Genomic DNA, 19971 nt, shown 5'->3' with positions numbered 1-19971 from the left:
AAAGATATTGTTGTTAATTGCTCTTGAAAGAAGTAAACGTGTGTGTCAATTTTCGCTTGACAATTTTGACTTTTCGAGTGACTTTTACGCCCTTGACTGAAGCAGGCTGCAATTCATTAGAGCTCCTACAAGTCGTTCGAGAGCAATTCTTCCGACGTTCAGTCGGTTATATTTTAAATTCTGATTTGAAAATAAGGAAAGAATTTGAAAACAATTTTTTTAACACAGCACTTTCTGTTTTTGGTCCCATTGGTCTCTTCAGTTCGGTCAATTCCTTGCCGGGGCTATGTTTCACAGCAGTCTGGAGACTGTCACTTTTTGTGATTCATGAGCCACGTTGTTTTTTTGCAACAAGTAAATTAAGTTTTTACCATATGGTTAAATATTTAAATATACTTGAAACAAAAAATACTTCAAATTATTCAAGCAAAATAATGAAAATTAATAAATTTTCTTTTAAAATCACATAAAATTTTCTTCCGATTGTTTTCTTCCTAAAAATAAAATTAACGTTTAAAAGCTCCTTGGTTACTATTCGAAGGATTTTTTTCATGTAGTGAGAGAAGAAATCATTCGACATTTTCTTAATTTTTTTTTATTTTTTGCCAACCGAAGCCATTGTATTAAATTATTCCATTTTTGTACGCATTGACGAAAAATCGAATTCATTCCAAAGTTGGTTTTGACATTCTGTCTAATTTTGAATTATTTTGTTGCTGTGTTTGAATGAAGACCCAGATACCCGTGAAAATTTTCTGGTCTGCCTATATCATATATAAATTTAGTTAGCGACGTTATTGCTATTATTAGCTCAGCTGGTAGGATGTTTTTCTGTTTTAGCAGATCTCTCGTTTTTGTCATGATTTTTGCTCAGAAAGCACACCATTATACCCCAGTTAATCTGTCAATTAAGGCGTTTCAGGTTTTTTGTAGATTGATTTTGAAAAAAGGTTTCCGATAGTGATAAGTGTGAAAGAACAAGTAATTTTAAAAGAATGCGCTGGTTCAAGAGAATTTGATGTCTTATTAGGTATAATAGTCTTATAGCATGAGCCATCTTTTTCAAGGTTGTATTCAGCTGCTCATCGAAATTAAGGGACCTGTCAATTTGAATACCAAGGTATCTGCAACATTTTTGTTTTGTGAGAACTTCGTTTTTATAAAAATAGATCCGAGACCAGAATTATTGAGCGAGAAAAGGGTAATTCGGTTTTGTTTGTATTCATCAAAGTTTTTGTTCATCTCTGCATATTCGTTTGTTTTTTGTAGTTTTTCCTTGACTTTTCCATGTAAGCTACCTTCCTTTCCAGAACAGACAATATTTGTCATCTTCGAATTGAAATACTTTCTTCGTTGTGTTTATAATAGATGAAAAATCGGTCGCATATAAAAAATGAGTGGTCCTAACGCAGTTCCTTGTGGCACACCGTGATTCGCACTCAGAGAACATGTCATTAAGTTTTACTCTTTGTCTGCTGTCTGTAAATGAAAACTGTAATTCTTTCGCTTCCTGGGAAAAACCATACCTTTCAATTCTTAAGAGAAATATGCGATATGGAATTAAAAGCTTTTGCAAGATCTAGAAAATGGCAGCAGTTTCTTCGCTTTGATCTAAATGAGACAAAAGTTTTTCAACCAGCTGTAAAAGTGCATCGGTTGCTGACTTTTTTTTTGAAATCTGAATTGCTCTTAGTTTATAATTTTATGCTTTAAAATGAAATCCGTCATGTGAGTTAAGAGGAGGCGCTCAAAAGTTTTTGCAAAACTCGGAATTACAGAAACTGGGACATAGTTTGTACTGTCAAATTTATCACTTTTTGAAAATTGGTGTTACATAGGCAAGTTTCATTTCAGTTGGGAAAACTTTCTATACATTTCAGTTGGGAAATCTTTCATTATTTCTAGACGGAATGATATTTCACCAAGTCCTGCTGCATTGTTATCGTCCAGCGATTCAATGACTGAATAGTTGTTTTCTAGTCACAGCTCTGAATGTGAATTCGAGGGTTTTCAAATGCGTTTTTAAGTAAATGTTTTTACAGAATCGGCAGTTTTATTCACAATTTTTGCTCTATCATGATCTGGATTCCTTAGTAAAATTGCTGCGCTTGATGAAATGACGTTTTTGAGAGCCTAATACTTAGTTCTCAAGTTTCTGGTCAATCTTATTGAAGTAATCTTTATTTTAGTGGATCTTTTTTCAGTTACCGAGAATGTTATATTGAAGCTTTTAGTTTTTGGTAAGTCGTTAGTGTTTTAGTAATTCGTTTCGTTGTTTTTACGACCAACTTTCTTTGACTTCTTTTCGTTTTTAAAATCGTTTTGTAGAGTATGTTTTTTGGTAATCTTTCAGAGGCGTAGTTTTTTTGTAGTGCAGAAAAATTGTGTCTATATGTTTTCCAATGAACAATATTTGCTGTTCTGCTTCAAGATCTCATGTTTCTTTCTGGAAAGGAATTTTCATAATCATAATGTTTAATGAATTTCGAGCTGTGAATTTAAATTTTTGAATTAGTATTATGTATCATCAACTCCAATTCTATTGTGTTTGCAGCGCCTTTTTGTACTATTGAACGCAAGTCAGAAATTTTTCTGTGCTACCTGTTCATAGCACAATTTTTTTCGCAATTGAATATCAGTTAAGTAACATTCGAATACCTCCACGCTCATTGGTTGTTACCAACATCAAATTAGAGACTAATCAGCTTGATTTTCTCCCATTTTCATCTGACAAGAGAAATACACATCATTTTAGACGGAACAGTTAGTGTTTTGCCGACCTTCATCAAGAAGGAACATGTGAATGGGGTCAGGAACACCTGTCTTTGCTGCTACGTAAGTCTTCCGATCTGCCTGAAGAATTACCCGTTATTAATAAAACAGATATGCGTTGTCAAGCGATTCGTCGCCAGTCGTGGTTCCCTCGGAGTTTTGTTTCGTCAGTGAAGCCACACTTTTGGAAGTCCAGATAATGTCGAGGAGTGTCTGCCTTAATTTTCAATAAATTTTAGGGGGGAGGGGGGCAAATTTTAGCTCTGAGTTATGTTACCCATGAGGTGGCGCAGTGAGCCATGCGCCGGCTTGTTATATTGGTTGGCGACGTCAATGGTTTATTAATAGCCGCAATTGACTTTCAATTTCCGTGACTTCTACTGCTTTGCAGTTAAAATTTGTGTGCGTGACGTCATTTGTTCTGCTTTTAGGTCAATTGCGTGACTTACCTGACTCAAAAATGACTTCTGAACTCACTTAATGAACTTTAAATTTTATGAACATTTACTAGTTAAAGATCAATAGCGTGCATCTAAGTAGTGCCAAACGTATATGCCCTAATTATGTAGTTTTAGAGTCTTGAGTTTTTGATTCCGAATTTAATTTTTGAAGAAGCTCTACTAGGGCTTTTTTCTTAGAGCGCAGGTGTCTCATAAAAATGACACTCAGAATCTAACCCAAAAATTCGGATGGTCTATTAAAGGATTGGTGGTAAATCTATCTATCTTATTCTTTAGTTGTTTCAATTCCATGCAAGGCCACAAGCGGCTATTTTCCGGCAAATCTGCTATGTTTAATTGCTCTCGAACGAATTTTGAAGCAATTATTGTTAACATGTTGGTCTTTTTTTATGCAAAGTTTTCGCTTGACCATTTTTTTCGGTTTTGTTATAGAAGTGAGTTTGTCAAGCTTTGGCTCTTCACTTTGAGTGATTTCGATTCCTCTCAGTCTGAAATGAAGTTTTGCTAATGTAAAGATGGTTGTTAGCGGTTGAGTAACAACGCGGTTGTAGCTTAGTGGTTACGATGTCTAACTGCTATCCTGAATATCGCGGGTTCGAACACCTATCAGGTGCAATTTTTTGGACCCAAAATTTTTCTAAGCTACAGCCCTAAATTAAATACCCCTTCATTTAACGCTCGGCGGTCGTCTGAGAGCAATTCGCCCGATGTCAGTCGGTTATGTTATTTCTTCTAATGGTTGATTTGTTCGAAGATTGTATGTGCTGATGTCCACGTTATGTAGAACGAGGGATACATTTACGAGATCCAAAAAGTTTGGCTCAGCAGACGACCTTCTATCAGTTGAGTTAATATTTCAGACCACTTAAGTCTTGTTAATAGCCGCCCTCATCTTCTCAGCCGGCTATTATAGCGCTCCCATTTTTTTACTTTGTCGAACTTTTTTTCGCTATACCATTTTGCCGCTTTTTCAACTTTTTGCGTGAAATCTTTTTGACTTCTCTAGGCTAGTTTCTCTCTTTTCTCATTCTGCTAAAATTGATTTTGAACATCAGTTGCTCAGCAAAGAAATTCAAAATGAACAGAGTCAGTATAAAAAATTGAAGTCAGAAATAGAAACGGGATAAACCCATAAAGCCCAATTTTAGATACCCGCTATTTGAAAGTCGTTACTATAAGTCTTAGTTACCATCTCTTATGCTTATTGGTATTGATAGTAGCCCCTGTGGCCTCTCTCTAAGAAACAGAAGTATGATCAACTACGAAATGCCATCAAAATAAATCGGACTTAAAAAATGTTTTTGTACAAAAATCTTTTTTTTTCAATATCTTCTATTCTTTCAATCCCAATCATGCTTATTGGAATCAACGGCGGCTATTTTCCGGCAATCTGACGGGTATGTTTTGGCTAGCTTCTGCCCATTGATGGGCACCTAGTTGTTGCCATTTTTTTTCCAAACTAGTCGAGGTGACATCGTTGAGAGCTTTGGGTTGCTGTGTCACTGAAGTTGGTTTTTGACAATTGAAAATAGATCCTGAATGTAAAAGCGTCAAAAGTGGCTTGTGGGTTTTGCCTCAGCCGTTGTAGTGAACAGCAGGTTTGTTATTGTCATGTCAATATTTACAACTGTACATTTTTTGAATACTCTCTAGGATAAGCATTCGAATCTTTCGAAGTGCAGCTGGAAAAATGGTTACTTGTACTAGTGTGTTCCATAAGAATTAATTGATTAGTTATCAATGTTTTGGTTCTGTCGCTTGCGTGCGGTTGTTGTGAGTGCTGGTTGGTTAGTCCGTCTAGCTCAATCATAAGAATCTGCGTTAAAATGATTTAGAGTTCTTCCTGGTACGCTATCTCTTCGTCCTCCTTCTAGTAGTAGTGCTTGATGTAAGGATCCAAACATGCCTCTTATTAGTACAAAGGTTCCTTGATAATCATTGGCAAAACGAGATGTCCATAATTAATTCTTTTCACGAATTTCAAATGATACGTTCTGAGGGAGTTTGAAGGGGGTGACCGTTTCACCGTCTTTGACTCCTGGACAAAGTTGTGTTGTTTCTCAAAGTACGCAATGTCTGACAATCGAAACAAATGAATTGCAAATGAAAATTTTAATTTGTTTAAAAAAAGTGATTTTTTTCCAAACATGTAAATTAATAATATAACCGAAAGGTTAAAGTTTACATGCCTTCAGAATAATCAGGAATTTAACTGTATACACTCAGTTACGCAAAATTTACTTCAAAGTTATTGTAAGGGGGTGCTGTTGGGTTGTACAACGGTTTGTACAACGGGTTGTGCATCTCTACGTTCTTTCCCCAATTACGCAAATTTTCAAATCGCTGCAAAATGATCCTTCATCACAATCGGAGTCTTCCATGCATCCGAACTGTCGCTTGATTGCAGCTCCTCGACGTCTTAACGCAAATCTTCCTGGGATTGCAAGACTTCCCGGGCTTACAATCTTCATCTGTCATACAACCTGTCTTCCCTGTTGATTCTATAGAGGTCTGAAGAACAATGGCCTTGCATATAATTGCAACTGCGAATTTTGAAACCATTTTCAATTCTTGATTTGAAGAAACGACAACGTCACCGTGTTGATTTTAACTCACGTGTAATCTAATTAATTGCTCTCACGCGGAGTGTCGCAATTATATTAGTCCTGTAGGTCTTTTTAATAGCCGCCCTCATCTTCTCAGCCGGCTATTATAGCGCTCCTATTACAATTCAAAGAATTTGAATTGTATTGGGGCGCTGTCTTTTTTTTAAGATCTGTTCACACATTTTCATGATTTTTGAAGTCAAATTGGAGTAGTGATTTTGGTCACGCCAAAACAGGAAATGGAGCGAAAAAGCGAGTGGTTTTGCGGCGTGAATTTTTTTTTCGCTCTAATTTTAAAGTAGATTGCGAAAGTGGTGTTTGAACAAAAATTCGGTTTCTCGGTAGTGGTTTTTTGTTCACATGCGGCAATTTCACTCTGGTTTTTACTGTTTTTCGATTTTTTGGATCGGATTTTTTTCTAAATGGTTTTCCCAATCCATTCACAGCTCATTTTAGGCCTAGTTTTTTGTTTGAATTAAATTTTCATTACTCGCTAGTGGTTTTTTGTTCACATGCGGCATTTTGACATTGATTTTTTTTCTCATTTTTTGATCTGATTTTTTTTGAAATGGTTTTCTCAATTCACTCATAGTCCATTCTAGGTCTAGTTTTTCTGTTTAGTCAATGAAAATTCTTTGAATTGTACACCAGGACTTGTCCTGCTATGTTTTTTTTTTACTTCGTCGAATAAAAAAATGTATCGCTTTACCTCATTTTGCCGCTTTTTCAACATTTTGCGTGAAATCTTTTTGACTTCTCTAGGCTAGTTTCTCTCTTCTCTCATTCTGCTAAAAGTGATTTTGAACATCAGTTGCTCAGCAAAGCAATTCAAAATGAACAGAGTCAGTATAAAAAATTGAAGTCAAGTAGAAACTGGATAAACCCATAAAGCCCAATTTTAGATACCCGCTATTTGAACATCGTTCCTATAAGTCTTAGTTACCATCTCTAATGCTTATTGGTATTGATAGTAACCCTGTAGCCTCTCTCTAAGAAATAGAAGTATGCTCAAATTCGAAATAAATATAATCCATCGAAATAAATCGGACTTAAAAAATGTTTTTGTACAAAAATCTTTTTTTTAATACCTTCTATTCTTTCAATCCCAATCATGCTTATTGGAATCAACGGCGGCTATTTTCCGGCAATCTGCCGGGTATTTTTATGAGATTTTTCGCCTGACGCTTTTGATTTTTCGTCCTCAAAAATGGAATAAACAGGTCAGGTAGCGCCCAGCGGGCATTAAGTGCTCTTACAGCCTTTCAGCTCAAACTGTTCTGGAGACTTATACTTATGGTGTGAAGGGCGGTTCTTAGAGACGAAGACACCCCACCCCCACTGTTGACCACCTCCCCACTATTGCCCCACCCCCCACCACGCTGTTGCCCCCCCACGCCACAGTTTCCCGACCCCCTCACCATCAGCCTCAGGTCCACCCCCCCCCCGTAGCTACTGACGAACAAACGATCGCTAAAAACAAGCAATTTTATACTAATTTTTAACTTTTTTCAAGCTTTTTGAAAATTTTTTTTCAGCCCTCCTCTAGCGTTTTATAGTAGGTTACTGCATAGTTTCTAGTGGTAGTGGAATGGTTTCAACTTCTTAAACTATTCGAATTTTAGCATCTTTTTGACAAAACGTGCAATTTTTTTCATTTTTTGACATTATTCATTATTCACGTCTTTCCAGACGCAGGGGCCAGAAAATGCCCTTAAGGGTCTGATAATAAAATACTGAAATTTTTCAATATGACAAATATTAACAATTTTTTTTATAAAGCATGCTTTTCGCAATTTTTTCAGTTTTTAGGTTTATCCAGCCTCAAGAGCCACATGACCTCTCAGGGGTTCGATTATAGGTTACTGGATAGCTTCTAAATGTAATGGAATGTTTATAAAGATTCTAATATCACCAGTTTTTTTTTTAAAAATAAAAATCAAGCTTTTTGATTCGTTTTGACTTTACCATTTTCTCCGGCACGAGGGTCGTAGGGACCTCCTCCAAGGCTGGGTGGTAAACTGTCGCATAGTTTCTAGAGGTAATGGAATAGTTTCAATATTTTAATGAGTCCAGATTTAGCAATATCATGTTCCAAGTTTATGGATTTTTAGCCAGTCAAACTATTTAAAGCTTGAAATAGGGATACTGGATAGTCTCTTGAGACAATGAAATGGTTTTGAAGATTTTAATATCTTGAATTTTGGCAAGATCTTGTTAAAATTTGTTATTCTTTTAAAATTTCTGAATATTTTAACGGTCATTACTGACCAACGAAGCTTTTCAAGTCTGGCAGATGGGTTACTTGACATAACTCCAGAGACAAAAAATACTCTTAAAGAAAATGTTTTGAACATTTTCTTTGAGAAATCTGTCTTTTAAGTTTTGCAATATTTTGCAAATTTTGAAAATCAGTTTGTTATTTGATTTACTAACCAGGCTAGAAAACTATAAGTTGCAGAGTCGAATCAAGCCAAAGCTAGCCTCACTAATCTGTAGCTAGCTACTGACAAAGCCAATCGCCTGACGTTAGAAGCTTTCGATTTTTTTGAATTTTTTGTTTTCGAGGTTTAGTTGTGCTCCTATTGGTTATCAGTAGGTTTTATCTTGCCTTTGGTTGTTTGGATATCTGATGGGGGGGGGGGGGGGGGCATAAAGTACATTGTACAGAATTTTGATATTTTTCGTTCGTCATATAGTCAAGCTTTGTCTCCTGGGGAACCCAGAAGTATTCCATACTTGTCTCAAATATGCTTATATATATATATCATCCATGTTTTCATCGGAAGTGGATGTCGTTGCTGTCATTAGTCCGCACTTAATCTTATTTAACGCCAAAGCAGTAGAGCAGGCAATTAGCAACTTATTAATAGCCGCCGTCAGCTCCTCAACTGCTATTATTTAGTCGGTCTCCTTTTTTTAAAATTCAAAGAATTGGAATTGGGCACTGTCTTTTTTTAAGATCTCTTCTTACAATTTCATGATTTTTGAAGTCAACTTAGAGTAGTGATTTCGGTCATGACGAAACAGGAAGTAAAGCAAAAAAGCGATTGGTTTTGCGGCGTAAAATTTATTCAGTCGAATTTTTGAGGTAGAGTGAGAAAATGGTGTTTGAACAAATAAGTTTTCTCGATAAGTTTTTTTTAAGCTGCAAAGCTGTAAACTAAGAGGAGCTATATTGTGGCGTCCTTGGTTTTTTGTTTCGTCTTCTGACGCTTTTTTTCGTTTTACATTTGTTCACAGCTGCAAAAGCCAAATTTTCTGAATGACTTCTTCCTCTCACTAACGGCTCTTGCGCGCGTGACGTCATTTCTCTCTCTCTCTCTCTCTCTCTCTCTCTCTCTCTCTCTCTCTCTCTCTCTCTCTCTCTCTCTCTCTCTCTCTCTCTCTCTCTCTCTCTCTCGCAAAAGTTCTTGCGTGATTAGATTTTGATCATACGTGACTTACCTCACTCAATAAAATGACTTTTCACTTGAAATTTATTTTGAATTAGTTTAAGGTCCAAGGTACTCATATGTGTATTAAAGGTCCCTAATGAAAGGGCTTCATTTTATATCTGTATCAGTTTCTATCTCTATTATATGGCACGCAAGTCTATTCTTTTGCAGCTATTCGGGCAATCTGCTGGCTATGTTGTTCTCATGCGGCTTTTTGACATAGATTTTAACTGTTTTTTTCAATTTTTTGTATAGGATTTTCTAAATGGTTTCCCCAATCTGTTCATGGTTTTCATTCTAGGTCTAGTTTATTGTTTAGTTAATTAATAGCCGCCCTCATCTTCTCAGCCGGCTATTATAGCGCTCTTTATTTTTTACAATTAAAAGAATTTGAATTGTATTGGGGCGCTGTCTTTTTTTTAAGATCTGTTCACACATTTTCATGATTTTTGAAGTCAAATTGGAGTAGTGATTTTGGTCACGCCGAAACAGGAAGTGGAGCGAAAAAGCGAGTGGTTTTGCGGCGTGAATTTTTTTCTTTCGAATTTTAAAGTAGAGTGAGAAAACGGTGTTTGAACAAAAATTCGGTTTCTCGGTAGTGATTTTTTGTTCACTTGCGGCAATTTCTCTCTGATTTTTACGGTTTTTCGATTTTTTGGATCGGATTTTTTTTCTAAATGGTTTTCCCAATCCATTCACAGCCATTCTAGGCCTAGTTTTTTGTTTGAATTATATTTTAATTTCTCGACAGTAGTTTTTTTTGTTCACATGCGGCCTTTTGACATTGATTTTTTTTTGTTTTTTTATCTGATTTTTTTAAATGGTTTTCTCATTTCACTGATATTCCATTCTAGGTCTAGTTTTTTTTTGTTAGTCAATGAAAATTCTTTGAATTGTACGTCAGGACTTGTCCTGCTATGTTTTTTTACTTCGTCGAACAAAAAATGTTTCGCTTTACCTCATTTTGCCGCTTTTTCAACATTTTTCGTGAAATCTTTTTGACTTCTCTAGGCTAGTTTCTCTCTTCTCTCATTCTGCTAAAAGTGATTTTCAACATCAGTTGCTCAGCAAAGCAATTCAAAATGAACAGAGTCAATATAAAAAATTGAAGTCAGAAATAGAAACGGGATAAACCCATAAAGCCCGATTTTAGTTGCCCGCTATTTGAACGTCGTTCCTATAAGCATTAGTTACCACCCCTATTGATTATTGGCATTGATAGTAGCCCCTGTAGCCTCGCTCTAAGAAACAGAAATATGTTCAACGACGAAATGCCATCAAAATAAATCGGACTCAAAAATGTTTTTGTACAAAAATCTTTGTTTTTCAATATCTTCTATTCTTCCCGTCCCAATCATGCTTGTTGGAATCTACGGCGGCTATTTTCCGACAATCTGCCGGGTATGTTTGAAGTTTTAAATAGCCGCCCTCATAATCTCAGCCGGTATTATTGCGCTCGTACTTTTTTTTTTACTTCGTCAAACTTTTTTTCGCTTTACCATTTTGCCGCTTTTTCGACATTTTGCGTGAAATCTTTTTGACTTCTCTAGGCTAGTTTCTCTCTTCTCTCATTCTGCTAAAGGTGAATTTGAACATCAGTTGCTAAGCAAAGCAATTCAAAATGAACAGAGTCGGTATAAAAAATTGAAGTCAGAAATAAACGGGATAAACCCATAAAGCCCAATTTTAGATGCCCGCTATTTGGACGTCGTTCCTATAAGTCTTAGTTACCACCTCTAATGCTTATTGGTGTTGATAGTAGCCCCTGTAGCCTCTCTCTAAGAAACAGAAGTATGTTCAACTACGAAATGCCATCAAAATAAATCGGACTTAAAAAATATTTTTGTACAAAAATCTTTTTTTTTCAATATATTCTATTCGTTCAATCCCAATCATGCTTATTGGAATCAACGGCGGCTATTTTCCGGCAATCTGCCGGGTATGTTTTGAATTGTAGGTCAGGACTTGTCCTGCTAGCTATGTTTTTTAAATGGGCTTTATCTTTTGATTACGTTTTCCGTAAGTCTAACTACAAATAAGTCTAACTTGATTTCCGAGTTACCTCACTCACTGTTTCAACTGAATGAATTTTAAACTTTTTTCTCATGGAATTACGTAATGTAGGGTAATACGGTCAAATTCAAAAGAGCAAAATCAAAAGAAACGGGGATAAACATAATACCCTGTCATTATATCATAGTGCGTGAGATTATCAAAGTTCATTAACGCGGTTGTTAGCTGGCATTGTGCTAGTATTGTGCTTAAAAGCTTTCAGTTTAGAAGCTGAATTAAGTGTAATTTTAGAATATAACGGAATGTGCAGAATTTTGTCACCAAATAAGAACACTTTGACACTCATAAAAGTCTCTTTTTTTTCCGTTTCAATCCCAGTGTGCGACAAGCTGGTGAACGGTGGCTGTTTTCGGCAATTTACCGGCTATGTTTGTTTGTTTATCCATATTGAGCAGTGGTGCACATTCATTAATGTAATATCTTGACTAATTTTTGTCTGTTTTTAAGGAAGTTTTTCCTGTTGAGCATACCGAAGGTGTCGATAAGTTTTTTTCTGAATTTTTGTGTTTTTGAAATCTAGTTGTGCTCATTGGTTGTCATTTGGTTTTATTTTGCCTTTCGTTGTATGCGCAGTGGGTATTTTAATAGGGATCATAAGGTATATTGTTAAAATTTTGTCATATAGTCAAGCAGTGCACCCCCAATGAGCTAAGTATCAAATTGCGTAATTTCGAACAGACTAGTGCGTGTTCTGAAGGGAAATTGTAGCATCCCCTCTATAAGTGCCGTGAGATGACAGACAGGTCAAGAGTACGACTGTCAAGGAGTACTTCCACTACTACTACACTCTCCCTTCTACTCCTATTACTACCACTATTCCTCTACAATTGATTCAATTCGAGTAAATAAAGAACGTGCGTAAAGAGATATTCCCGCTAGTGTCTAGTGACGTGAACTATATTCTGTTCATGGTGTTCTATTACGTGGTAGATAGTAACGGCTTCAAATCAAGTTTTTTAAAAAATATAAAAATTAATGCGCATTCTCGTTTTTTTGTGATGTTTACTTTGTTGTGCGGTTTTCAATTTTTGTACAGTGTTCTATCATTAGAGGTGTTCAGATTTGTTTGATTAAAAAGTCAAAAACGTTCTCAAGATTTCTATTCAATAAATTGTGTACTTTTAAAATATTACTGTGCTGCGCTGCAGAAATAGTGAACAGTTTTTATGTACTGCCTTTTGATGCGTTTGTGATAAATAGTAGTCTTTTCAAACAGTGTTTGAGACGCTAGCACCAACCATCGAACAACATGAAAACGACAAACAGTCACGATTTATAACTTGCTATCTTAACTTTGCTTGATAGAACTGAGCTTTCATCATATGGTCAATCAGACTATGCGAGTCGTAACGACGTATTTCAACATTGGTACAGCTGTATATCTAAACTCTCTCATCATTGACTTCAAAGCATTATTGCCTGTTGGCGTTGATTTTGAGCTGATATTGTGAAATCAATTTCTCCAAGGTTCATTGCGAAACAGAACCAACTACGAAGAAGCAAGTTTGGCATAATTAACCCGTGAACAGAAACAGTTTTTCTACCGAAGACGACCATTTGGTTATTAGCGACAAAATTATTATTATTACAAAGTGAAATTATCAGCAACAACAAAAGAGATTATTAACGAAGCGAAGAGTACCTGTTAACGACACGACCTGAAGAATATAATGAAGTGAAAGGAGTAATGACAAGTTACAAATTTGTGATTAAGAATGTGTGCATGGCATGTGAGCTACCATTCAACAGTTTGGCTGAGAAGGTGCCTGGATGGGCTTATCACTACAGGTGCTTCATTTGCAGTGAGTATTGCACTCAAATATTTAGTATTTCCTAACAGACTTCCGTGACTTCTACACCCTTTAAGTATGTCAGAACATTAATCTAAACAGCTTAAGGTGTTTAGTTTTCTGCCACAATATTTTTGCGCCTGGTGCAAGACCCGATGTATGCTCTTTACGCTGAGATCTTTAAGAACGATGTTTTAAGAACGAATTTGTTAAATAACTCCTGTAATTTATTCCTGTAAATAAAGGTTCAAGGATGATTTTGCGGTCTTCAGAACACAATTTCATCAATGCAGATAACATTTTTGTCCTATAAAATAATCATGGCAGTCTCAGCTATTAGCAAAGAACTATTGTGAGAAGCTGTTTTGATGAATGCAGCTTATGAGTAAGATCATTGAAGATAGCTCGGCTAGGGACCTAATTTATGAGCGAAAGCTATTGATCTTTTTGTTCCAACACAAAATATTTCAGGATGATAAGTTTTCCATTTTTTTTTTCAATTTGATCCCACAGTATAAATTTGTTATGGGATACTTAATGCAGTAAAGAATTTCAACAATGTAAACGTCGAATTTGGTATCATTTGTATTTTTCGTTTCAGAAGCGTGCCAAAAAGTGATTGAAGGCGAATACCTGGCAGATGCCTCATCTCAACAGAATTTCATCTATTGTATGTCTTGTGGGGAGAATGAATTCAGGGAAGCACTAGCTAGCAACCCCGATCTCTACTTCCACAGAGACAGAGTGAGGAAAGTGAGACATGGGAAAGTGTTGCCTCTCGTTGGAATCAAGAAGAAAATGAGATCTGGACTGCACCTGAACTGAATTCATGCATTTTGAATAAACTACTTCTAAACATTTGTGATTAATTTTTCAAATGTATAAATTATTTAGGTCTATATATTATTTTAATGGTTATTTCGATTGAAGCTGATTTTGAGCTCAAGCTATTATAACCAAAAGCAGAGGTCGATCTCAACCTTTGATCTCTAAAACCATTGTTGGGCTGTTTACACTAATCGTTATCTTTAATATATGGCTTCTTGATATCATAGGAAGACATAAAGAGGATTGATTGATCCTATTTACAACCCCAATAAGAAAGAACTGCCCTCAATTTTTAATTCGCGCTAAAAATGAGAGCTGCTGAGGGCTTCCGTTAATGGTGTGTTTAGAATCCTAATTTTTTCACGCCTCTCTGAGTTCTATGCTTTGTTGCCGTTGTTCAACGGAATTCGGTAGCGTGATATGATTGATTGGATTTTTTTCCGTTGTTGCCCGCAGCTCAGTGGGTGCATATTATTTGCACACCCAGACGCAAGTAGTATAAAAAAATGACTAGAACCTCACCGGGGGGGGGGGGGGGGGGACGGACACTTTTGGAAGCCTGATTTTCTCGGCCCAACAACACCGGGGTGGGACACTTGAAAATTTTGAAAATCTGAATAAAATGTCCCCCCTATTTTGCATATTTGCATACATATATATATATGTATATGCATGTATATATGTATTGTGTATATGTATATATGTGTATGTATATGTATGTATTATGTATATGTATATGCATGTATATATGTATTGTGTATATGTATATATGAGTATGTATATGTATGTATTATGTATATGTATATGCATGTATATATGTATTGTGTATATGTATATATGTGTATGTATATGTATGTATTATGTATATGTATATGCATGTATATATGTATTGTGTATATGTATATATGTGTATGTATATGTATGTATTATGTATATGTATATGCATGTATATATGTATTGTGTATATGTATATATGTGTATGTATATGTATGTATTATGTATATGTATATGCATGTATATATGTATTGTGTATATGTATATATGTGTATGTATATGTATGTATTATGTATATGTATATGCATGTATATATGTATTGTGTATATGTATATATGTGTATGTATATGTATGTATTATGTATATGTATATGCATGTATATATGTATTGTGTATATGTATATATGTGTATGTATATGTATGTATTATGTATATGTATATGCATGTATATATTTATTGGGTATATGTATATATGTGTATGTATATGTATGTATTATGTATATGTATATGCATGTATATATGTATTGTGTATATGTATATATGTGTATGTATATGTATGTATTGTGTATCTGTATATGCATGTTTATATGTATTGTGTATATGTATATATGTATATGTATATGTATGTATGTATGTATGTATGCATGTATGTATGTATTATGTAAATGTATATATGTATATACATGTATATATGTAACGTGTATATGTATATATGTGTATGTATTCATGTATGTATATATGTATGTGTATTGTTGTATGCATGTATGAATGTATTTGTATGTAAATGTATGCTTGTATGTGTATGTGAGTATCTATATATGTGTGTATGGATGTATGTATACATACACACACACACACACACACACACACACACACACACACACACACACACACACACACACACACACACACTTTCATACATACATAAATACATACATACATACATACATACATACATACATATGTGACCCTGGATCCAGGGTCACATTTTTTTATACATACACAAGTTTTTACCTAAGTATGTACACAATTATGGTCATAATCACCCATGTCCATAAATGCATACATAAATTGGTGAAAACAACAGTAAAACAACTAACCTGTTAGTAGATGTATAAAATCATTAATGATATATTAATTGGAGAGTCATCAGATCATGCCCAAACATGTTCAGGGTCACAAAACTTTCCAAAATAAATTGACCAATCGGAGTGCTTGATTTATTATTCAAGTTGACAACCAATCAGAATTGAAAGATTTATAAACAAAAACTCTAAACGCTCACGTTCAGTAAACAGTAAATAATGAACACAATAGGAACAAAAGACATCAAGCTCATTCATGAGAAAGTTTTATCACTGAGAGGTAACATAAATTATACACACATACCTTATCGACAATTATATTTCGTAGCTGCTTGTTCTTTGTTAGATCCAGAAGTTGACGGAGAAATAGCACTTAAATTTAGACCCTATGGTGGTTTCATTGGAATTGATAATTCAAGACTAGATCCCTTATTGAAACGGAGCAAAGTGCTACGACTTCATGCTGCATTGCATGACGCCGCTGGATTTATAAAAGATTGCCGAAGCAAAGGCCCTGGATATGTTTACGCTTTCCGTTACTCACCAGTAAACAATTGTCTTTTTGGACACCTGACAGGAATATTATTCATTCTATCAGTGAAAATTTTTCATTCACAATTGTTTCGTGAATTGGAATGCTAGAAAATTTTGGCAGCAAAACCACAAATATTATTGTCCTCGATCTCGAAGGTTTCAAACTCAAGTCACTTGGATTCATTATAAAAGAACTCAGTTTGTGTTCCAGTTACAACGATACAATATTTTTCAAACCGCCGCTTAAATTCGCTGATTTACCCGCACACGACAGACAAACTGTTATTTGGCTGACCAATAACCTACACGGTCTTGATTGGGACGAAGGTGATATACCTTACTGTGATTTGAAAACAATCTGTCTGAGTTTCAGTTTCCGATTCACACGAAAAAATTTTTTTGCCAAAGGCATTGAAAAGTGTGAGCTCCTCAGTAAGCTTTTACAAAAAACTGTTTATAATCTGGAGGATCTAAATTGTCCCCGAATCTCAGAGATAATATCAGAAGAACAAGTTCCCTCCTGTTATCATCATTCAAACTTTCGTTCAACAAACGATCAATTATCAAATCACTGCGCGGAACGTAAAGCAAGAATATTTTCACAGTGGACACAAAGTGATGCACAGAGAAGACACGGCAACTTTAACAACTTATCTGTCAGACAACTTGAAGATATTCACTTGCTTGACTCCACTTGACGATCAGCCGATTGTAATATTCAACAGAGTTCAGGATCCCTCTCCACCAATACAGAATAATTTTTCAAGTGATCAACAGAACCGAGCGAACTATCTCAACAATAAGCCAAACACAGCACAACAATCGCGTTACAACTCGCTTTATAGTACAGCAGCAAAACGTTATTTTGCAACCATTACTCTTTCTCCCGACGAGCTGGACAGCTTTAGGGCTTTCCTGCCCGTGATAGATCATTTCTATCACTTCCAACTGTACGTAAAAAATAAACAGAGAGCTCGAGAACATCGGAATCAGTTCAATTATGGCTATGAACAAAACAAATCAGAAGCCTATGCAGTACCCCAAAGAGCAGCGAATCCCACGTTGGAAGCAATGGGCGGACAAAAAAGTTCCTCATTTTAGATTGAAAAAAACACCACCAGAACGTGAGATATCACTTAATGAGATGCCGAATGAGTTGCGGTTATATGTCTTGGAGCACCCCGAAGTTGAAAAAGTCTTCAATCAACCATCGTTCGAGGAAAATGACTCATCAACCGTTTGTTATAAACTAGAGATAAAAAGTCATATTAAAGGTTTCAATTTGTTTGAGTTCTGGTACATGAAACAGTTGCCCAGTAAATAATTCAAAAATTTAACATTTTATATCATCCTTGTTTCAATTCACTTTTCAATTAATAATTTTTCTCCAATGAGTCAAAGAGACGAGGCTGACGCAGGTATCAGTAATTTAGTCTTTGATGTGAACAACAAAGAGAGGCCACCATGGCGTTGTTGTTCAAATTCAACAGTGCCAAGGTCCGAAGTAATATTTTTTGTTCAAGTTAGTATCATTGTCTTAATGATCATTCTTTGCTTCTCTATGCTCTTTCTATTATCAGAAAGCTGTGAAGAGAAATCAATTTGGATTGCTCTCTTATCGAGTTTAGTTGGTTACATTTTACCTAATCCCAAACTATGAACAAAGTTATTCTTACACATGACAGGATATTCATGTCAATTGTAGGACCAAGTGGTTGTGGTAAAACAGAACTCTTATTTCGAATGCTAAAAGGTTTGACCTTTTATCCACGCTTTGAAAAAATTTATTATTTTTACAAAGAGTTCCAACCACTTTTCAAAGATATGCAACGAGTTATACCAGGGATTGAGTTTCTAAAATACTCAGGCTTTGATATAACAAAAAATCTATCACATTGTCTGCTTATCTATGACGATTCATGTGAAGAAATCTTCAACGACAAAGAATTTGTAAAAATAGCTACCTCAGGACGCCATCGCAAATTACATGTTATATACGTCAAGCATAATTTGTTCCATCAAAGCAAATGGTCCAGAACCATTGATCTGAATACAACACACATAATATTATTCAAGTCGCTTCGTGACATTCAACAAATTGAATATCTTGGAAAACAGTTGAATTGTCTCCAACTGATAAAAGAAGCATACAAACTAGCAACTGCGGAGCCCTTTGGACATTTGATGATTGATCTCGACCCAAAAACCAGTCAGGGTTTACGTTTTTCATCGCAACTAATTGGACCGGATCCTTCTATTTTTTACATTTCGTCCCCTGAAGCAGTCATTACAACAATTACAAATGAAAAAGAAACATTTGCTTATGCTCAAGCAATGGGCAAATAAGAGGAATGAGAACACAGCTCAAATAGAAATATTACATCAGGGCGATTTCATTTGGTTCTTGAGTGACTGTGTGATGAACGTGCTCTCTGGAGTTGTACCAATCAATAAAGTTGAATTAAAAAAATTCGAGAAACCACTACGTAAACTTGCAGACAGGCGAGTTGAAAAAAGTGAGAGAATCAAAATTTTTCGATCAGATTCTGGAGTTCGTCTAATTAAACTGATTGCGTTACCTTGTATTGCTTTTCTGGAGCAAAATGCATACTGAAGAGTTTGTGCTAATTCCTCGTCAAATGTATGCGAATGAACAACCTCAAATTGCCCAACTTCTCAACAATAAAAATGTCCGAGAGAAAGCAAAACAAATATCACTGTTGCAAAGAAGCAAGTCTCCACCAGCACCTTCTACCACGCAACTAGACACGCAACAGCAGACCGATAATATTTTGGAGAATATCAAAGATGAGTTGAATGAGACTAGAGATGACAAAATTGATACAAAAATTTCAACTGAAATCAGGGAGCGAGTTTTGAGAGATATTAAACACCTTGATAGAAAAAAGTTTGAAAAAGCGAGCATAATATTGGAAAAAATAGAAGAGTCAGAATCTCTATCGCTGGATCAGACATCAAGACTAATGGTTAATAAGTCAAGCACGGGAATTCTTGTCGCAGATTTTCTTTACGATCTACAACAAAAAACATCTAAGCTTTCACTTGAACATTACAAAGTCCTGACCTTTCTAGATATCAGTTCACAATTAACTTGTAATACATACGCAAAAAAATTTCTTGCCTTATCACTAAACGAAAAGTTACAGTTGTTTGAGGATGAACCAGAAAATGAAGAATCAGGAGTCTCGAGAACAGAAGAATCAAAAGCTTCTGGCGACGATGAAGGAAGCTTTGAAGATGCAAAAGACGAAATCCAACCGTCTAGCTCGTGGACAAATTACTTCCTCTCACGTTAAACAATTGAACAAATTATACACAAAAGGTAGTGCAGCTTTTGGTAGCATTGCTAACTTGAAGAAAGCCAGTGGTTTACCAAGATCCAAAGTGCTTCAATACCTTCAGTCGAAAGCCCCATACACAAAATACAAACAATTCAGAAAAACTTTTCCGAGACTAAAAGCTGTTGCATACAGAATAAACGAAATCTGGTCTGTCGATGTGGCGTATATGGATAAAATTGCCCAACACAACAATGGAGTCAAATATTTACTGGTGGCTGTTGATGTTTTATCGCGATACCTACGGGTGCAACCA

At 35.5% G+C, this 19971-nt stretch overlaps 2 protein-coding genes across 2 annotated transcripts in view; both read left to right on the top strand.

Annotated features, from left to right (window-relative positions):
* LOC142353950 (kinesin-like protein KIF17) overlaps window positions 1–19971 on the top strand; it is a 115238-nt gene that overhangs the window by 50151 nt on the left and 45116 nt on the right. The window lies entirely within an intron of this gene.
* Window positions 11968–14065, top strand: LOC142353951 (zyxin-like). The gene is made up of 2 exons (XM_075406184.1): window positions 11968–13148; window positions 13738–14065. Exons 1-2 carry the CDS (start codon window positions 13034–13036, stop codon window positions 13959–13961), a joined length of 339 nt encoding a protein of 112 aa, XP_075262299.1. The 5' UTR covers window positions 11968–13033; the 3' UTR covers window positions 13962–14065.

Source organism: Convolutriloba macropyga, chromosome 15, assembly GCF_964194025.1.
Source record: "Convolutriloba macropyga chromosome 15, txConMacr16.3, whole genome shotgun sequence".
Taxonomy (NCBI): Eukaryota; Metazoa; Xenacoelomorpha; order Acoela; family Convolutidae; genus Convolutriloba; species Convolutriloba macropyga.
The sequence above is the reverse complement of the archived record's forward strand: the minus strand, read 5'-3'. Positions and strand labels throughout refer to the sequence as shown.

What these genes read in the sequence shown, in the direction of transcription:
- LOC142353951 (XM_075406184.1), top strand. Translation starts at nt 13,034, where the DNA reads ATGACAAGTTACAAATTTGTGATTAAGAATGTGTGCATGGCATGTGAG. An exon ending in CTACAGGTGCTTCATTTGCA is followed by an intron (nt 13,149 to 13,737) that starts GTGAGTATTGCA and finishes TTTTCGTTTCAG; the next exon opens with AAGCGTGCCAAAAAGTGATT.